The sequence below is a fragment of the Entelurus aequoreus genome, linkage group LG07 (genome assembly GCF_033978785.1).
Source record: "Entelurus aequoreus isolate RoL-2023_Sb linkage group LG07, RoL_Eaeq_v1.1, whole genome shotgun sequence".
Classification (NCBI taxonomy): Eukaryota; Metazoa; Chordata; class Actinopteri; order Syngnathiformes; family Syngnathidae; genus Entelurus; species Entelurus aequoreus.
In genome coordinates this window covers 55,580,789-55,597,352 of record NC_084737.1, presented here as the reverse complement: position 1 = coordinate 55,597,352, position 16,564 = coordinate 55,580,789, and the positions used below count along the sequence as shown (strand labels likewise).

At 38.6% G+C, this 16,564-nt stretch overlaps 1 protein-coding gene across 2 annotated transcripts; it reads left to right on the top strand.

Moving 5' to 3' along the window:
• The first annotated feature begins 133 nt into the window (after positions 1–133).
• Positions 134–16,030, top strand: urp2 (urotensin II-related peptide). Of its 2 annotated transcripts, XM_062052153.1 has the most exons (7): positions 134–214; positions 3,872–3,951; positions 7,189–7,479; positions 10,497–10,531; positions 12,484–12,628; positions 15,443–15,509; positions 15,694–16,030. In XM_062052153.1, the coding sequence occupies exons 2-6, from the start codon at positions 3,897–3,899 to the stop codon at positions 15,472–15,474; spliced, it is 558 nt and encodes a 185-aa protein (XP_061908137.1). In that variant the 5' UTR covers positions 134–214; positions 3,872–3,896; the 3' UTR covers positions 15,475–15,509; positions 15,694–16,030. The 2 variants fall into 2 exon arrangements, with proteins under 2 accessions (XP_061908137.1, XP_061908136.1); XM_062052152.1 differs by lacking the exon at positions 134–214 and having other exon boundaries at positions 3,510–3,951.
• The last annotated feature ends 534 nt before the right edge of the window (positions 16,031–16,564 follow it).

Sequence of the window (16,564 nt, the reverse complement as noted above, 5' to 3'; positions counted from 1 at the left end):
GGAGCAGAGGGACCTGAGAAACCGCCTGAAGACCCACAGCTGCCTCAGACGTGCGCAGAAAGCCAAGATGTGGGTCAAGGAGTTAAGCTTCAGCAGCGCCAACGGAGGGTGTCGACAAAAATGGCTGCTGAAGATTTGGTCCCGCTCACGTCTGCCTCCTCGGCGGCCATGAATGTGGCCGGTTCGTAGTCGCCTGCCTTGCCAGCTGACACCGGTCAGTACCACTTGGTCCCTTTTGTTGCCAGGGCTGCTTAGAGTACGGACCCCTCGCGATCCACTCAGTCTTGGTCTTCGTGTTCGCCACTGACGACTGTTTACGTTTATGTTCCAGGCTTTGCTAATTTAACTTGTGTACTACACTTCACCTGCGATCCTAGCGACAATTGCTCTGTTGTTTTGCCATAGTTTTGCAATTAAAATACCATTCTCACCTCCATGCTGCCTTCTGCCGTTCATCCTGCATCTTGAGAACACGACCTTTGCAGCACTATACTTCACAAAAAGACAGCTCGTATTTAAAAATACTCATAAAAGCCTTCGAAAAAGCAGACACAATACGAGCCTCGGACAGTTGATCAATACAACAAACATCTTTATTAGGGACTGAATGGTAGCAGATTTTCCATGTGGTCTGAAGTGTAGAAAATGTTCATTTCAAACAGATAGGCTTTGCTCATCTTGGGAAAATAGGCTTAAGCTAATCCTGTCACAGACTCTCCTGAAGAAATTAATTGACTACAAATGAGTAAAATGTGAACTCCTGAAGACAAAGGATTCATTTAAAGACGAAAAACGCTCAAATCCAGCGAAGAAATAGTCGTGTTAAAGTGAACCCAGAGTCTGGGTTCACTTTAACACGACTGTTTTGCAAAAAGCCGCTGTCTGACCAGGGCTCAGAAAATCTGCAAAGACTCCTCCCACCCCCACCAAGGACTGTTTTCACTGCTGGACTCTAGAAAGAGGTTCCGCAGCCTCCGAAGACAATGGTCTGGGTCCCAGACCATTGTCTTATTCAACATGGCTGATCTTGCATATTGTCTTGCTGGATTCAGGTACAGTAGAAGCTCTTTGACACTGGTTTTCATATGGGAAATATTGTGATGTCGATTAGAGTAGACCATCTACGCCAGAGGTGTCCAAACTCCAAACACGGCTCGCGGACGTCTTCAAATTGGCACGCGAGACGTCATGAAATTAATAAGGAATCTTACCCGCAAGGAGATTATATTCATTTTAAAAGTCTGACAACCTAGTTCCTGCTATTCTGTCGCCATCTAGTGGACAACACAAGTTTTTCCAGATAAGTGACCTTTAATCATGTCTTAAATGAAACTATGCGCAGCAATTACGTGTATGACCTAAAGCAAACAACCTTGCCTTAACATGTTGCAAAAAAACCCATCAACTAACACAAAATGTCGACAGACATTGTCACTGAAGGGGATGGCGTGGCTCGGTTGGGAGAGCCACACTTCACCCTTGCTCCTGATGGTGGTCAGGGCCTTGCATGGCACTCCTGCCAACAGTGTGTGAATGTGGAAATAGTGTAAAAGCATTTTGAGTACCTTGAAGGTAGAAAAGTGCTATACAAGTATAACCCATTTACCATTTACTATATTTTGGGGCACTTGTAGGTTAAAGTTCCATTGTATGAGTCAATCACCCTCGCTCTGGAGCCTCCACCGCCACATCATATAGGCAAAACTAAACAGCTGTCAAAAAACATAAAATATTTTTTATATATTCAAGGTGAAGGTTTCTGTATCGGTACCAGAAGGTAAAATGGTTGTGCAGATGGTAATTCAGCGTCAAGACAGAACGAGACAACTTACAAATACATAAAGACATTATAAACCACAAACAATCATCAATACAAAGACACTGTGGAAAATTTAAATGTATCTCCTATTGAGCCCAATAAAAAGTGTTGTGATAAATTGCTGTGATACAATAAAATAATTCATTTTTTATTGTTATAAGTGATATAATTTGATATTGTTTCTAATATTGTATTTTATTTGTATTTTATTTTATTAAATTAACATAAAAAAAACACAAGATACACTTACGATTAGTGCACCAACCCAAAAACCCTCATTCACACAAAAGGGTTGTTTCTTTCTGTTATTAATATTTTGGTTCCTACAATATAAATCAACACAATCTCCAAGGGATACTGCATCTGTGAAGCACACATGATTGTGTGTGCTGCTGGTCCACTAATAGTACTAACCTTTAACAGTTGATTTTACTCATTTTCATTAATTACTAGTTTCTATGTAACTGTTTCTATTTTATTTTAATTTATTTTTTGTTCAAGAGAATGTTTTTATTTTTATTATTTGTATTTTTTTTTAAAACTAAAGGACACTATCTTCACCAGACCAAGTTGTCAATGAAATTAGATTATTTAAAGAGTTCTTAAAACCAGGTCCAATCCAGATTATGTCCAGGTCGGGCTCAGCAACACACACCTTCATTTATATACACTCAAAATTAGGGAACACAACAACAGATTGCATATAATTCACAAACAAAATCACACTTTCAAAATAAGCATTCATGTACAGTCCAGATTATGTCAAGGTCGGGTATAATATATATTTGTAATATTCATTTATAATTTGAAATATTTTTGAATATTTCATTATTTAATTTATTGTTTATTCATTAATTATTAATCAAATTAATGTATGTCAATTATTCATGTACTTGAGGGACAACCTGTATTTGTTCTTGGCCTTTCACTTCCTGTTGACCCATACCCGTCACCCCCACACCCCCCACACACACACTCCCAACCCCCTTTTCCCCTTTCTTTTCACAGTACGGGAATGAATGAGTGGATGTTCACAAACTAAATTCTATTCTCCCAGCAACTGACATGCGCACACCAACACACACACACGCACACACCTGCGTGTGCTGAATACTTGTAAATATCATTTATTTTTATTCCCTTCTCAAAGGATGCTTCGTTTTGCCTCCAACATCGTCACTCTCTTCAAGCTCTTGTCTGCGGTATTGACTGTCTTTTGTGTACTTTGGACAAGTCGCCTTCTAATGTGCATCACACTTCTTGTTTGTTGTTTGCGTGCGTGTGTGTGTGTGCGTGCATCTGAGTGTGCGGCAACCTTTCGTCCAAGTTCAAACCGATCCCAGAATGGTGTGTGTCTGTGTACAAGTTGCGTTGTAATTGTTGTATTTGTGTTTGCCTTGTGTGTGTTTCTCTGTGTGTGCGAGTCTTCATGCGTCAGAGGGTCTTTCTGTGACTGTGGCCTGGGGCAAACATATTAAGAACCACCTTATCACTGCTAAAACACACACACTTTAAAGCCTAAACACACATTTACAAAACGATTTTGGTGCTCAAAGCTGGCCGCCACAGACCTCAAATGTCAGCAGTCCATTGAGAAGGAAGGGGCGGAGCTGTGCGGCCGGATTGGTTGAAACAGGTTTATTGCTTGGTTTGTTCCAACACGGATTTTTAAAAAGGCGACATCGCCGAGAAAACAGCAGCGTCCGACACACTCTTGACAAGCCTTCTTCTTTAAGAGGCGCATCCTTGAAATTTCAACTAGCAATAAGGACGGAGATCAGAAAACTATTTAAATCAATCGTTACCAAGACGAACACCTTAGCCAGGTTGAAATACTTTCTTTTTAAAAGCTTTTTTTGTGTTTTTCTATAGAGCTTTCAAATTAAACTTAAAAGGATTCAAAACGTTGTAAAAATGATGACGACCAATGGACCATCTTCCCAATAAGACAAAACCAAAGTATCACAAGAAACAAAAATCAAACATTTAGTTGTCGAACTTGAGTTTTTGACGTTTTTTTAATTGATCAATGACACCCAAGATGCTTTGTAGGGTTATATCATTGCTGAACATCGCCATGACGATAATGACCTTTGTGACCTGTCGAGTCCAGGCGGCACCCACTGACCGAGGTAAGAATGCGTTTCCTCGGTTGCTAACAGCTTTTGCATACTTTGGACTTGTGTATCAATCAGGATCTACAATCTAGTGAATATGGCCTTTATAATTATAAAAATAGACACATTTAACAGCTCATTTATAAAATGAATCTATTTTATCCCATTATTTTCTATAATCTTTTATTATCTAAATAATCACTACATACGTTATTCCAATTCCATCATTATTTAACACTCAAACAACTTCCACATTTTACAAATGATTTCAACCTTTCCAGTATCAAAATGTTTCTCACATTGGCACATTCCAAGAGATTGCAACATTCTCACTAAAAAATGAATGGAACCCAAGTTCCAATTTTTTTCATCGGATTCATGAAAAAGGTTTAGCTCATTCCAAACAAATCTTGCCAACATTTTTACTTTTCCTAAAAATTCCACAATTTCCATGACAAAATATATCAATACTTGCAAATTGTTCAACCAATTCAATCATTCCAACATTACAGTTCATTTAAAACATTTAGGCTATCTATAGTTTCAACCTTCCCAAAATTATTATTTTACCACAATTTCTTGCCCAAAAAAATCCCCATTGAAATGAACGTAATGTTCAATTCAAAATTCTCCATTATCAAAACGTTCAGGAGAACCCCCCAAAATCCCCATTTTTCCCGTAATTACAAATTTTTCGAACAGCATTCTAGCGTATCTTAACCACTGTGGCGTTCACACACGTCATATCTGAGCAACCAGCAGATAAAATGCAAATGACGTCAGAGCAATCTCTCAGCCATTCATTTCTGTCATTGTTCATTTCTCTATTAGCTTTGTGTTGGAAAAGTGTTACACTTTTGTTTTTAATTCGTTTAATATCGAAAAGTAATACTTTTTCCTTTTCTTTTTCTTTCACGACACACATTATATTATGTCATTTTTTTACCCTTCAATTCTTTATTCTAAACTTTACTTATTCTAATTGATCTTATTTTCTATGTATTTATGATATTTTATTTATTCTCATCATTTGATGTTATTATTCACTAATGCATTGTCATTCACGTTTTTATCAAATGTATATATTTTCTCATTGTTCAACATTTGTTTATTTTTTTTTACATGTTTTCTTTGTTACTGAATGTCTATTATTAATAATAATCATGGATTAATTTGTATATAGCACCATTCTAGACACCCAAAACGCTTTACGGTGAGACCCTAGTAAGTCAGTACGTTTCCATGCACTAAATTAGTCTCGTTTTTCTCAAACATTTCGGCTCAAAATTGGCTTCCTTAAATACATGGAAACAACCCAATCTGATTGTGTTCGTCTTTTAAAAAATTGGATTAACACACCTAGATTATAAGATTAGAAACCAGTTTTCTCTTGCATTATCACTGCGCCAATCTCCATCGAGGACCAACACGCCAATCCTTACTACATTATTCACAAGCATTCCACTACATATGTAGCCATAGCTGCCCTGAGGTACACTGACAGAAACATGGCTGTAAACTTGCGCATATTACACATTCTTTATTTTCTAGACAAAATGTAAACATTGTAGGTGTCAACATGTTGGACATGATGCACATGACATTTCTGTAACTGCTCAGGCATGGGCAGTAGAATGCTTAGGATCAAAGAAGATCTGATTTTGTTTCTACTCCCTGTCAAACATGTTCAATTGGGCAAGTGTAATCATGTGACGATCATACATGTTACGTATCCCAGTACAGCGTGGTTGCATTTGTGTAGATATGGTAACTGCTACACAACACGCGTAGCTATATACTGTACACACATGCATGTAACTGCAAGAACATCAGCTAAAAACTCAGCTAAGCCAATTTATTAAAAAAAAAAAAGACGAATCAAATCATAATCACTTAAAGGCCTACTGAAATGAGATTTTCTTATTTAAACGGGGATAGCAGGTCCATTCTATGTGTCATACTTGATCATTTTGCGATATTGCCATATTTTTGCTGAAAGGATTTAGTAGAGAACATCGACGATAAAGTTCGCAACTTTTGGTCGCTGATAAAAAAGCCTTGCCTGTACCGGAAGTAGCGTGACGTCACAGGTTGTGGAGCGCCTCACATCTGCACATTGTTTACAATCGTGGCCAGCAGCAGCGAGAGCGATTCGGACCGAGAAAGCAACGATTAACCCATTAATTTGAGCGAGGATGAAAGATTTGTGGATGAGGAAAGTGAGAGTGAAGGATTAGAGGGCAGTGGAAGCGATTCAGATAGGGAAGATGCTGTGAGAGGCGGGTGGGACCTGATATTCAGCTGGGAATGACTAAAACAGTAAATAAACACAATACATATATATACTCTATTAGCCACAACACAACCAGGCTTATATTTAATATGCCACAAATTAATCCGCATAACAAACACCTCCCCCCTCCCGTCCATATAACCCACCAATACAAATCAAACACCCGCACAACACACTCAATCCCACAGCCCAAAGTACCGTTCACCTCCGTAAAGTTCATACAGCACATATATTTCCCCAAAGTTACATATGTGACATGCACATAGCGGCACGCACGTACGGGCAAGCGATCAAATGTTTGGAAGCCAAAGCTGTACTCACGGTAGCGCGTCTGCTATCCAACTCAAAGTCCTCCTGGTTGTGTTGCTGTAGCCAGCCGCTAATACACCGCTTCCCATCTGCAGCTTTCTTCTTTGCTATCTTCATTGTTCATTAAACAAATTGCAAAAGATTTACCAACACAGATGTCCAGAATACTGTGGAATTTTGCCATGAAAACAGACGACTTATTAGCTGGCCACAATGGTGTCCCAAAATGTCCGCACAATCCGTGACGTCACGCGCAAACGTCATCATACTGAGACGTTTTCAGCAGGATATTTCGCGGGAAATTTAAATTTGCACTTTACTAATCCAACCCGGCCGTATTGGCATGTGTTGCAATGTTAAGATTTCATCATTGATATATAAACTATCAGACTGCGTGGTCGGTAGTAGTGGGTTTCAGTAGGCCTTTAAGCTATAAAAATAGGTAGAAAAATACTAAAAAGAAGTTCACAGTTCTGGGTATGGTAACAAGAAGCATGGAAGATGATGAATAGACAACTAATGGCAACTAATGGACCGAATAATCAGACATTTTAATTGTTTTGAGTTTTATGGGGTGTTTTTTTTGTGCATTTTTTGGTAAGCTACATAAACAACCCGCCATCTGTATTTGCCTCACTCTGTTTCCTTAGAACTGGTGAAAGCCCCGGATCTCCATCCCAGCCTTACCCATTTGTCAGCTGTACCCCCAAGGTCTTCAGCACTGGGTCATAGCCAGCTCCTCAGACAATGGCATTCTAGTAGCAGGATGAGAAGAGCAGACAGAACCACTTCGAGGACATTTACCGCTGCCATGCGAACTCACCCCGGGCAAGATGGCTCAGAAAAGCAGACCCAGATGCTGAAGATGATGTCACTCCTGGAGGAGATGCACCGAACCTTTAACAATACACTCAGCACACGAATTACCTTCCTTCCAAGAGGTTAATATTCTCACAATTGACACTCATTGGTCCACATTGTATCTCCAAGTGGACCATTGTTCTTTCAACAGTCTTACTCATATTTACAACTTGTTTTTACATGGGCTGGTGTATATATGGCATGTATCATCATGTAGCATAGTGCAGTCAAAAAGTAGGCAACAGGGCCTGTGTTTCAGTTTCTATTAAAGCAGAAACAAAGGGTGTCCCAACTTTGTCTGCCTGAGGCCACATACAGAAAACATTGATTATGTGGGGGCCACATTCCTATAATTCACTTTTCTTTATTTTAGTTTTTATTAGTAAATACTCTAATGTAGGTCATGGTATGCGAAATATATTTCGCCAATTATTGGTGTTAGTCAGGCCCTCCAGAGTTTTGCAATGTCGCAAGCATGCCAACCATCCATCCATTTTTCTACCGCTTTTCGTGTAAGAAATCGAATCTCGGGGGGTGTTCAAATTGAAACTCTCGGCAAGAACCTCCAAAATCCTGACTTCAAAGTACAAATGGATTAGGCCCTGTGTGTGTCTCATTTCACGCACTTCCGTACTTACACTTTAAGGAGTATACTGTTTACACTCTGTATTTAGTTCCTGAAGGCTTGAATGTTAACAGCGTAGTGTTGTACCAAATCCATAACTGTCGTACACTTATCGGTAATGACAATTACAATATTTATCCACTTCTTCTTCTCTTTAAAATCAAGTTAGTCCCTTCCCTTCTGCTATGTAGCCTAGCTCTATAACAGTGGTTCTTAACCTTGTTGGAGGTACCGAACCCCGCCAGTTTCATATGCGCATTCACCGAACCCTTCTTTAGTGAAAAATTAAATGTTTTTTTTTTTCAAATTCAAGACAAAGTTATATGTTTTTGGTAACACTTTAGTATGGGGAACTTAATTTACAGTTTTTTGGACACTAGGGGAACATATTCTAAGTAACAAAGACTTAATTTAGAGTTTTTTGGACACTAGGGGAACATATTCTAAGTAACAAAGACTTAATTTAGAGTTTTTGGACATTAGGGGAACATATTCTAATTAATAAAGACTTAATTTAGAGTTATTTGGACACTAGGGGAACATATTCTAATTAATAAAGACTTAATTTAGAGTTTTTTGGACACTAGGGGAACATATTCTAAGTAACAAAGACTTAATTTAGAGTTTTTTGGCCACTAGGGGAACATATTCTAAGTAACAAAGACTTAATTTAGAGTTATTTGGTTAGGATTAGAGGGTTAAGGTTATAATAAGGCCATGCCGTTTAAAGCATTAATAAGTACTTAATAATGACTATTTAAGAGCCAATATGTTACTAAGTTGCATGTTAATAAGCAACTAATTAATGGTGAATATGTTCCCTATACTAAAGTGTTACCATGTTTTATTACTGGTGCACAAGCATCACCTTGTTCAAAGAAAAAAAACCAACAGTGCATGAACTCACAACAAATTACACAAATCAGTGTGGCTTCTGCTGTTGCCGTATCCGTAATACGCCCGATAGGGAGATGTTTTTATTTACACGATGAGTTGGGTGTGTCTTGACCTCCGCCGAACCCCTGAGCCCGACTAACCGAACCCCTAGTGTTCGATCGAACCCAGGTTAAGAACCACTGCTCTATAACCTTAACCCTAGTCAATGGCAATGATCAAGGGTGGACGCCATCCATCCATTTTTCTACCGCTTCTCTCTCTCATGTATTAATCCTGTGAATTAAGCATTGCCTCACAATTTTGTTCAATCCTGGCAACAACCTTACACGTTGCCAATCAATGTCATTTTAACCAATACAATTTGTCCCTCAGTAGCGATCACCCATTCACCACTTCCTTGTTTACATTGACAGGGATAATCTCCTAATCTCTTATTTACCAAGAAAATGTTGGCACAATGTTCTCAACAGAACCGACTGAAAACTACCTGCAAAGTGTTGGAAGTTTATGATCGAAAAACACTTATCAACCTGGCAACACAGGTGTAACACGTCCTGTAGCCTTCAAAATAAAATTATGCCAGTGAAATAACGCTGATTCTGGTCCAGCCCCTGCTTCTTTGCCCCTAACTCAAAACTGGGTCCACCGTCGCCAAATGAGCTATGCATTGAGTTAAAAGCCCAAGCTGTCAACTCAGTGTCCAGCACAAACTCTTCAGGAGAAGTTTACCAACGTACTCTGGTGCAGCCACGCTGGCTGGCCTCCATTAAAGTTGCAACACAGTCAAATCGGTAGAAATGGCAGCAAATAAAACATGTAACAGGTCCTGGATATACAGTATGTGAGGCCCAAAGACAGATTTTGTTGTGTTCCTGTAAAAGGCACAATGATAAAGCGGAAAACAGGTACAGGTCTCGCTTCAGTCTGATTGTAGCAGAGAACAGAATGTCTACTTTACCAACTGATTCATAAAATCACAAGCTGATGCAATGTCATTAAAAAAATGAGCCTCAAAAGATTGCAACTTTTGTGCAACTTTTTTTTACGAAAACAGGCAATGAGGCCGCAACAATCACAAAAAAGCCAACAAAATTCTGGAGGGACTGTTTAGTATGATACACAATATTTCAACGGTTTTCTATTTTCAATTTGACCCTTTTCCTTCTTTATAATTGTTCATGTTAAGTAAAAAAAAGACCGAAGGTCTCCTGGACTGCATTTTGGGCAAGAAATCATCAGCATTTGTCAAAACATATATACGTTATACAGGTGAGAGAATTTCCTTAGATAACAACAAACCATTATGGGTGTGGTACTTAATTTAGTTGACAATAGAGCACAATTCAAAAATGTGTAAAATATTAATTTTGATTTAAATCCAGCCCATACAGCACTGTCACCGGTACAGAGATGGAAGATGTGACTTTTTGTGGTTTCATGTACACTTTTTACTGTAAACTGAGTCCCTAAAATAATTCCTAATCGTCCAGTTTTGGATGACAATAAAAATAAATGAATTGCATAATGATACCATAATGTAACTTTCTAATTCATGTATTCTTTTTGTGATTACAGCAAATGGCAGAAATTCTGGACGGAAAAATAAAGTGGTAGGTTCCTTTTACTATTTACTTTCAATCTCTCTATTGCTTATTTCCCAGTGAGACATTCTTGTATCAGTTAACTTTGGATGAACATACAGTAGGGTACACTGCCTAAATATACTGTATACTCTATCTGTTGTAATCGTACTGTAGTTTATTTGTAATACACCTAACATGGTTTGAGAAGGGACAGACTAAGAGGAAATAGAGAACTCAATGATATATAGTAATAATACTTGGACTAAACACACTTGCAAGACTACATACTAGATAACTCAAGGAAAGTGCAACAAACTCAGCGGCCAAAGGACCATGCGGGACCAGCCTCGACCCCATGAGGCAAGGGGTACAGAAAACCAACAAATATGCACCACCGAACAGATCCATGGACTCATAACCCAGTAGCCAGAGACACAAGACAAACCCCTGTTGGGCAGCCCACTATTCACCAGAGAGGCTGGACCCCCAATTCTGAACCTCCCAACCCAAACCCAAGCAGAGCAGACTGGGGTCCAACCTGGAGAGAGACAATGAAGACCGCATCATGCAAACTCTTAGCAAGGAAAGCAGGCCCCTCACCCAGCCATCAACCAGGCCCTAGGCCACCCAGAACTCAAGCACAGACCTCAATTACATTTAAAAAAGGTTTCAGTTATCTCTAGAGTGAAAATGCTGTACAGTGCTAACATAATGGCAATCAGTCGGGCATGGACCTGCACCATGGCTGAACAGTCTTACTCATCAAAAAGCCATGACCTACCTTTCTGAAAAATTGTAAAATGTTGTGCAGCCCATTTTCTTACAAACCAAAAAACAAACAATGACAAAGCAACAAAGCAACATAAATGAGCCAGATTAAGCCAAAACTTGAAAAAAAGCTGACTCGTATTATCATTATCCAACCAAAAACAGCTGCATAGAACACAGCTATAGGAACCACTACAAAATATTGCTGTTTATTATAGTGTGTTCCATTTACCTCAGAAGTTATAAGTCGGTGGTGGGAATGATGTCGCAGTTGAGGTATGAGCGTTCCAGTCACAAAGTCAGAAATCAAGAAGGCTACATACACGAAAGCTATTCTTGATCTTGCCTTATCTGAATATAAGCAACTTATGGAAACATATGCGCTCCTTCTGCAACCTTCAAACACGAAGATGCCATTGCGAACGATGTAGAACACATAAACCACATACATGGAAAAAAATTATTTACACTATAGTAATATTAACGTGTAAATACATGCAACAATACAACGTACACAGCTTTTTTTAGTGCAACAAAAACCAGTCAAAAGTCTTAGTAACAAATATCACAGAAGCTTCTAATATTGTTGAAACTCAGAGCAGCCATCTTTGATCCCAACTCGGGGGTGGTGAGGGTTCTGCGACTTTTCGCGTGAGAAATGGAATGTCGGGGCGTTTTCCAGTTGAAACTTTCGGCGGGAACCTCAAAAATCCCGACTTCAAAGTACGAATGGATTAGGCCCTGTGTGTGTTTCTTTTAATGCACTTCCGTACTTCCGCTTTAAGGAGTATACTGTTTACACTCTGTATTTAGTTCCTGAGGGCTTGAATATTGACAGCGTAGTAGTGTACCAAATCCATAACTGTCGTACACTTATCAGAAATGTCAATTACAATATTTATCCACTTCTTCTTCTCTTTAAAATCAAGTTAGTCCCTTCCCGTCTGCTACGTAGCCTATCTCTATAACCTAACCCCGATCAATGGCGATGATCAAGGGTGGTCGCTGCGTACTCATGATTTAGAGCGGGTTGAGTATAACATTCTGGTAAATTTTGACGTACTCTGTGTGAACACACTTGTACACTTAAAATACTAAATTCTAAATGTATGTGTAGATGTGCTTGTTACATTTCCACCCTATGCAGAATGTGAGTCAAGTTTACACAACTTTCTCTTTGAAAACCATTTTTTTTCTCTTGTCGTTCTTAGGTGGGGGTGTTTCCCAGCACCGTCACCCCAGCAGCTAATGCAAGCACTGCATCCCGAGCCAGTGCCGATGCCCTTATTCCCAGCCTGACTGGTCGGAACTTCCGAAAGTCCCTCCCGCCACAACCCAAGAAGACAAACAAACGAGGTAAAAAACAGAAACCAAGGGTGGACAAACCTTCTAACTCAAAGGCCACTATGAGTTTTTCATTTTGGCCACAAATACCGTATTTTCCGGACCATAGAGCGCACCGGATTATAAGGCGCACTGCCGATGAATGGTCTATTTTTGATCTTTTTTTTATAGATAGGGCGCACCGGATTATAGGTTGCATTAAAGTAGTCATATTTTTTTTATTTTTTTTTTAAATTGCAAACACTTCCTTGGGGTCTACATAACATGTAATGGTGGTTCTTTGGTCAAAATGTTGCATAGATTATGTTTTACAGATCATCTCCAAGTCGCTTTCTGACAGTCGCTTCCGGATGCGCCGTTTTGTGGCGGTCTTATTTACATGACTCACCTTCGGCAGCGTCTTCTCCCCGTCATCTTTGTTGTAGCGGTGTAGCGTGCAAGGACGGGAGTGGAAGAAGTGTCAAAAGATGGAGCTAACTGTTTTAATGACATTCAGACTTTACTTAAATCAATAAATCAACTACGGTGTCGTCACGGACTACAAAGGCGGACGCACACAAATTTTCAGGAATTATGCAGATCCCAAATACAGATCAGCAGGTACCAGAAGGTAAGAAAAGTTGCTTTTGCATAATATTGCGAGACAAAACGCCAGATAATATCCAAAAACATATTATTTTTTTAACCATGAACGTGTATTTTAAATCTATTTACTAACTGCAATTAGCAATACTTGGAATTTTGGTATGGATCTGATACCGTGTAAATGCAGGGATAGTATCGCCAATACTGATACTTGACCTAGTCATTGAATAATGTTGTGAATTGGCCTCTAGTTAATTATAACTCTGATAAGACAGAAACAATATTTTATTCAAATACAAATGATTCTATAACTTGAAATATGCATATATGTATATATACAGATCATCTCCAAGTCGCTTTCTGACAGTCGCTTCCGGATGCGCCGTTTTGTGGGCGGTCTTATTTACATGACTCACCTTCGGCAGCGTCTTCTCCCCGTCATCTTTGTTGTAGCGGTGTAGCGTGCAAGGACGGGGGTGGAAGAAGTGTCAAAAGATGGAGCTAACTGTTTTAATTTAATTTACTTAAATCAATAAATCGACTACGGTGTCGTCACGGACTACAAAGGCTGACGCACACAAATTTTCAGGACTTATGCCGATCCCAAATACAGATCAGCAGGTACCAGAAGGTAAGAAAAGTTGCTTTTGCATAGTATTGCGAGACAAAACGCCAGATAATATGTCTTACCTTATACACACACCATAATAATACTCGTATTTTCAGTGTGTGAATGTGTATGTGAATGGGTGAATGTGGAAATACTGTCAAAGCGCTTTGAGTACCTTGAAGGTAGAAAAGCGCTATACAAGTATAACCCATATTTTGAAGCACATGTGTCAATGTTCTATAATTTCAATGGAACATTTAAAATGTTGGTGTTGTTTATTTGAGTCATATTGCCATCATAGTGCAGTCTATACGTATCTCTTCTGATTGACTGCCATCTACTGGTCACACTTATCATTACACCATGTACCAAATAAAATTGCTTCGAGGTCGGTAAGCAAAACCAGACTTATTCCGTACATTAGACGCACCGGGTTATAAGGCGCACTGTCGAGTTTTGAGAAATAATAAGGATTTTAAGTGTGCCTTATAGTCCGGAAAATACGGGAAATGGATGGAGTGCTTGTGTAAAGTAATATTACTGTATTTTCTGGACTATAAGCCGATACTTTTTTTCGAATGCTTTGGACCTTACTGCCTTTAAAACGGTGCAGCTAATATATGAAAAATCCCTTGATGAAAGTAAACCTGAAAAAAGGGACAAAAGCATGTGCCCACTTAGCCAAATGTTGTAACTTACAGGTTTCAAACTCAACACCCAGTGGCCAGATCTGGCCCGCAAACACCTGGAAATGATAAGTGTCAATAAAGTACTTAACATTTTCTCACTAAATGTAATTGATTTTTTTCAATTTGACGGAAAAAATATATGTACTGCTTGAAATTGCATACATTTTAAACTTTAATAGTATCCAATAATGCAACAAATATTACAGTATATTATCATACATTCCATACATGTTTTTGTCTGAATAAAAATACTTAACTTTACAGAAAACTACCCATCAAATTTTTAAAAATTACAATACATTTTATATTGTGCTTTACAGCATATTACTGTGAATTGAAAACAACTACTACTGTTTTTTGGGTGAAAATTATGTTGACTCAGCTGCCAATTTTTGACTGTAAAATCTACGGTTGTCGTTTTTAATGGTGTTAAATGGAAAGACTGTACATTTGTTTTTCTAGGGTAGAAAAACTGGCAGCTAAGTTGCCAGAATAAAAAAATAACTTGTACTGTTTTTCCATTAACAATGTTGTAAAAACCATTGTAAACTAAACTGCCAGCTTTTTCCATTAAAAAAACAAAAAAACAAAACAGTTTTTGTATGTACCGTAATATGTTGTAAATAATGAAAAAAACAATACATTTTCCAGTAAAATGTTGTAAATGTAAAGTTTTTACTGTAAAATTGACAGTCTACTTTAAACAATTTATTTAATTAATAATAAAATACAGAGGCAAATTCATACATTATTCGCTGTTACAATTGGCCCTCTGATGGCAGCCATAACTGCAATGTGGCCCTCAATGAAAACCAGTTTGACATCCCTGGTCTAACTCATCGTGGCCTCTGAGTGAAAATGTTTTCCCACACTCGTTTTAGAACATCGGGTTGATGTTTGAATCTATTATCTTCAGCTTAAAGTGATTGTGTTCTTCAACAGTATGTTTCTGGAAGTACTGCTCCCAGAACTGACTGGACGTCACCCAGCATAATCCCCTCCACTTCTTGTGAGCTCCCTTTTGCTTTCCTCCATTTAATCACCGATCATCCATCCATCATCCGCTTGTACACGTAATGATATTTGCTGTATCCTAGAGACATCACAAAACAGTCCAGTGTTTCTCAAAGTGCTCATTAGAACATATCCAGGATTTGGATTCATTTATTTTTTGTCATCTTCGTGCCCACCAGCTTCCATACTGCTCCCGTGGGCAAGTGTTTGACCTCTGCGTGCTAGGCAACGTCGTTGTGGCATCAGGAAGGCTGGGGCCTTCTCCCATGGCGGCGCCAGCTTGGACTTAGACCTTTTCAACCAACTCGTTAATTAACAAAAGTGACCAATCAAAGAAGACGATGTGTGCTCACGGCCGGGCACATGAAGAAACCTTCCCAATTAATATCCCCCCCCCCCCCATGTGTTTTATGTGAAGACAGGTGCACATTGTTTTTCTATGTGTATGCCATGTTTAATAAAGGCATTCTCTAACATAGCAACAACTTCTGGCAACAATAAAGATTGATATTTTATTTTTCTACACTCATTATGTTTTTAGTTCATTATTGCTCCGATTGTCAAATAAACCACATAGACTTCATGACAATTATTTTCTTTTACAAGATTACATTGGCTTTGGTTCAAATAACTACTGTAATGATTTTATGAGTTTAGTGCAGGGCAGCAATGTTGTTTTTGGCAGCCCTAGTTTTAGTCTTTAGGGTAAAAATAATTATTATTTTGTGTCACATTTTAGACATTTCTATATGTTGAACTTTTAGTTTTAGTTGACGAAAATTCAAAAACGTCTTAGTATAGTTTTAATTGAAAAAAAGCTAAATAATAGCTTATTAATAAAAAATGTACAGTACCGTTCAAAAGTTTGGGGTCACCCAAACAATTTTGTGGAATAGCCTTCATTTCTAAGAACAACAATAGACTATCGAGTTTCGGGTGAATGTTCTCTATTTCTGGCCATTTTGAGCGTTTAATTGACCCCACAAATGTGATGCTCCAGAAACTCAATCTGCTCAAAGGAAGGTCAGTTTTGTAGCTTCTGTAACGAGC

Excerpts from the sequence above, each read along its gene's own strand:
- urp2 (XM_062052152.1), top strand. The coding sequence starts at position 3,849 with ATGACACCCAAGATGCTTTGTAGGGTTATATCATTGCTGAACATCGCC. Across the intron at positions 7,480-10,496 it reads AATTACCTTCCTTCCAAGAG|CAAATGGCAGAAATTCTGGA; the intron begins GTTAATATTCTC and ends TTGTGATTACAG. Across the intron at positions 10,532-12,483 it reads CTGGACGGAAAAATAAAGTG|GTGGGGGTGTTTCCCAGCAC; the intron begins GTAGGTTCCTTT and ends TGTCGTTCTTAG.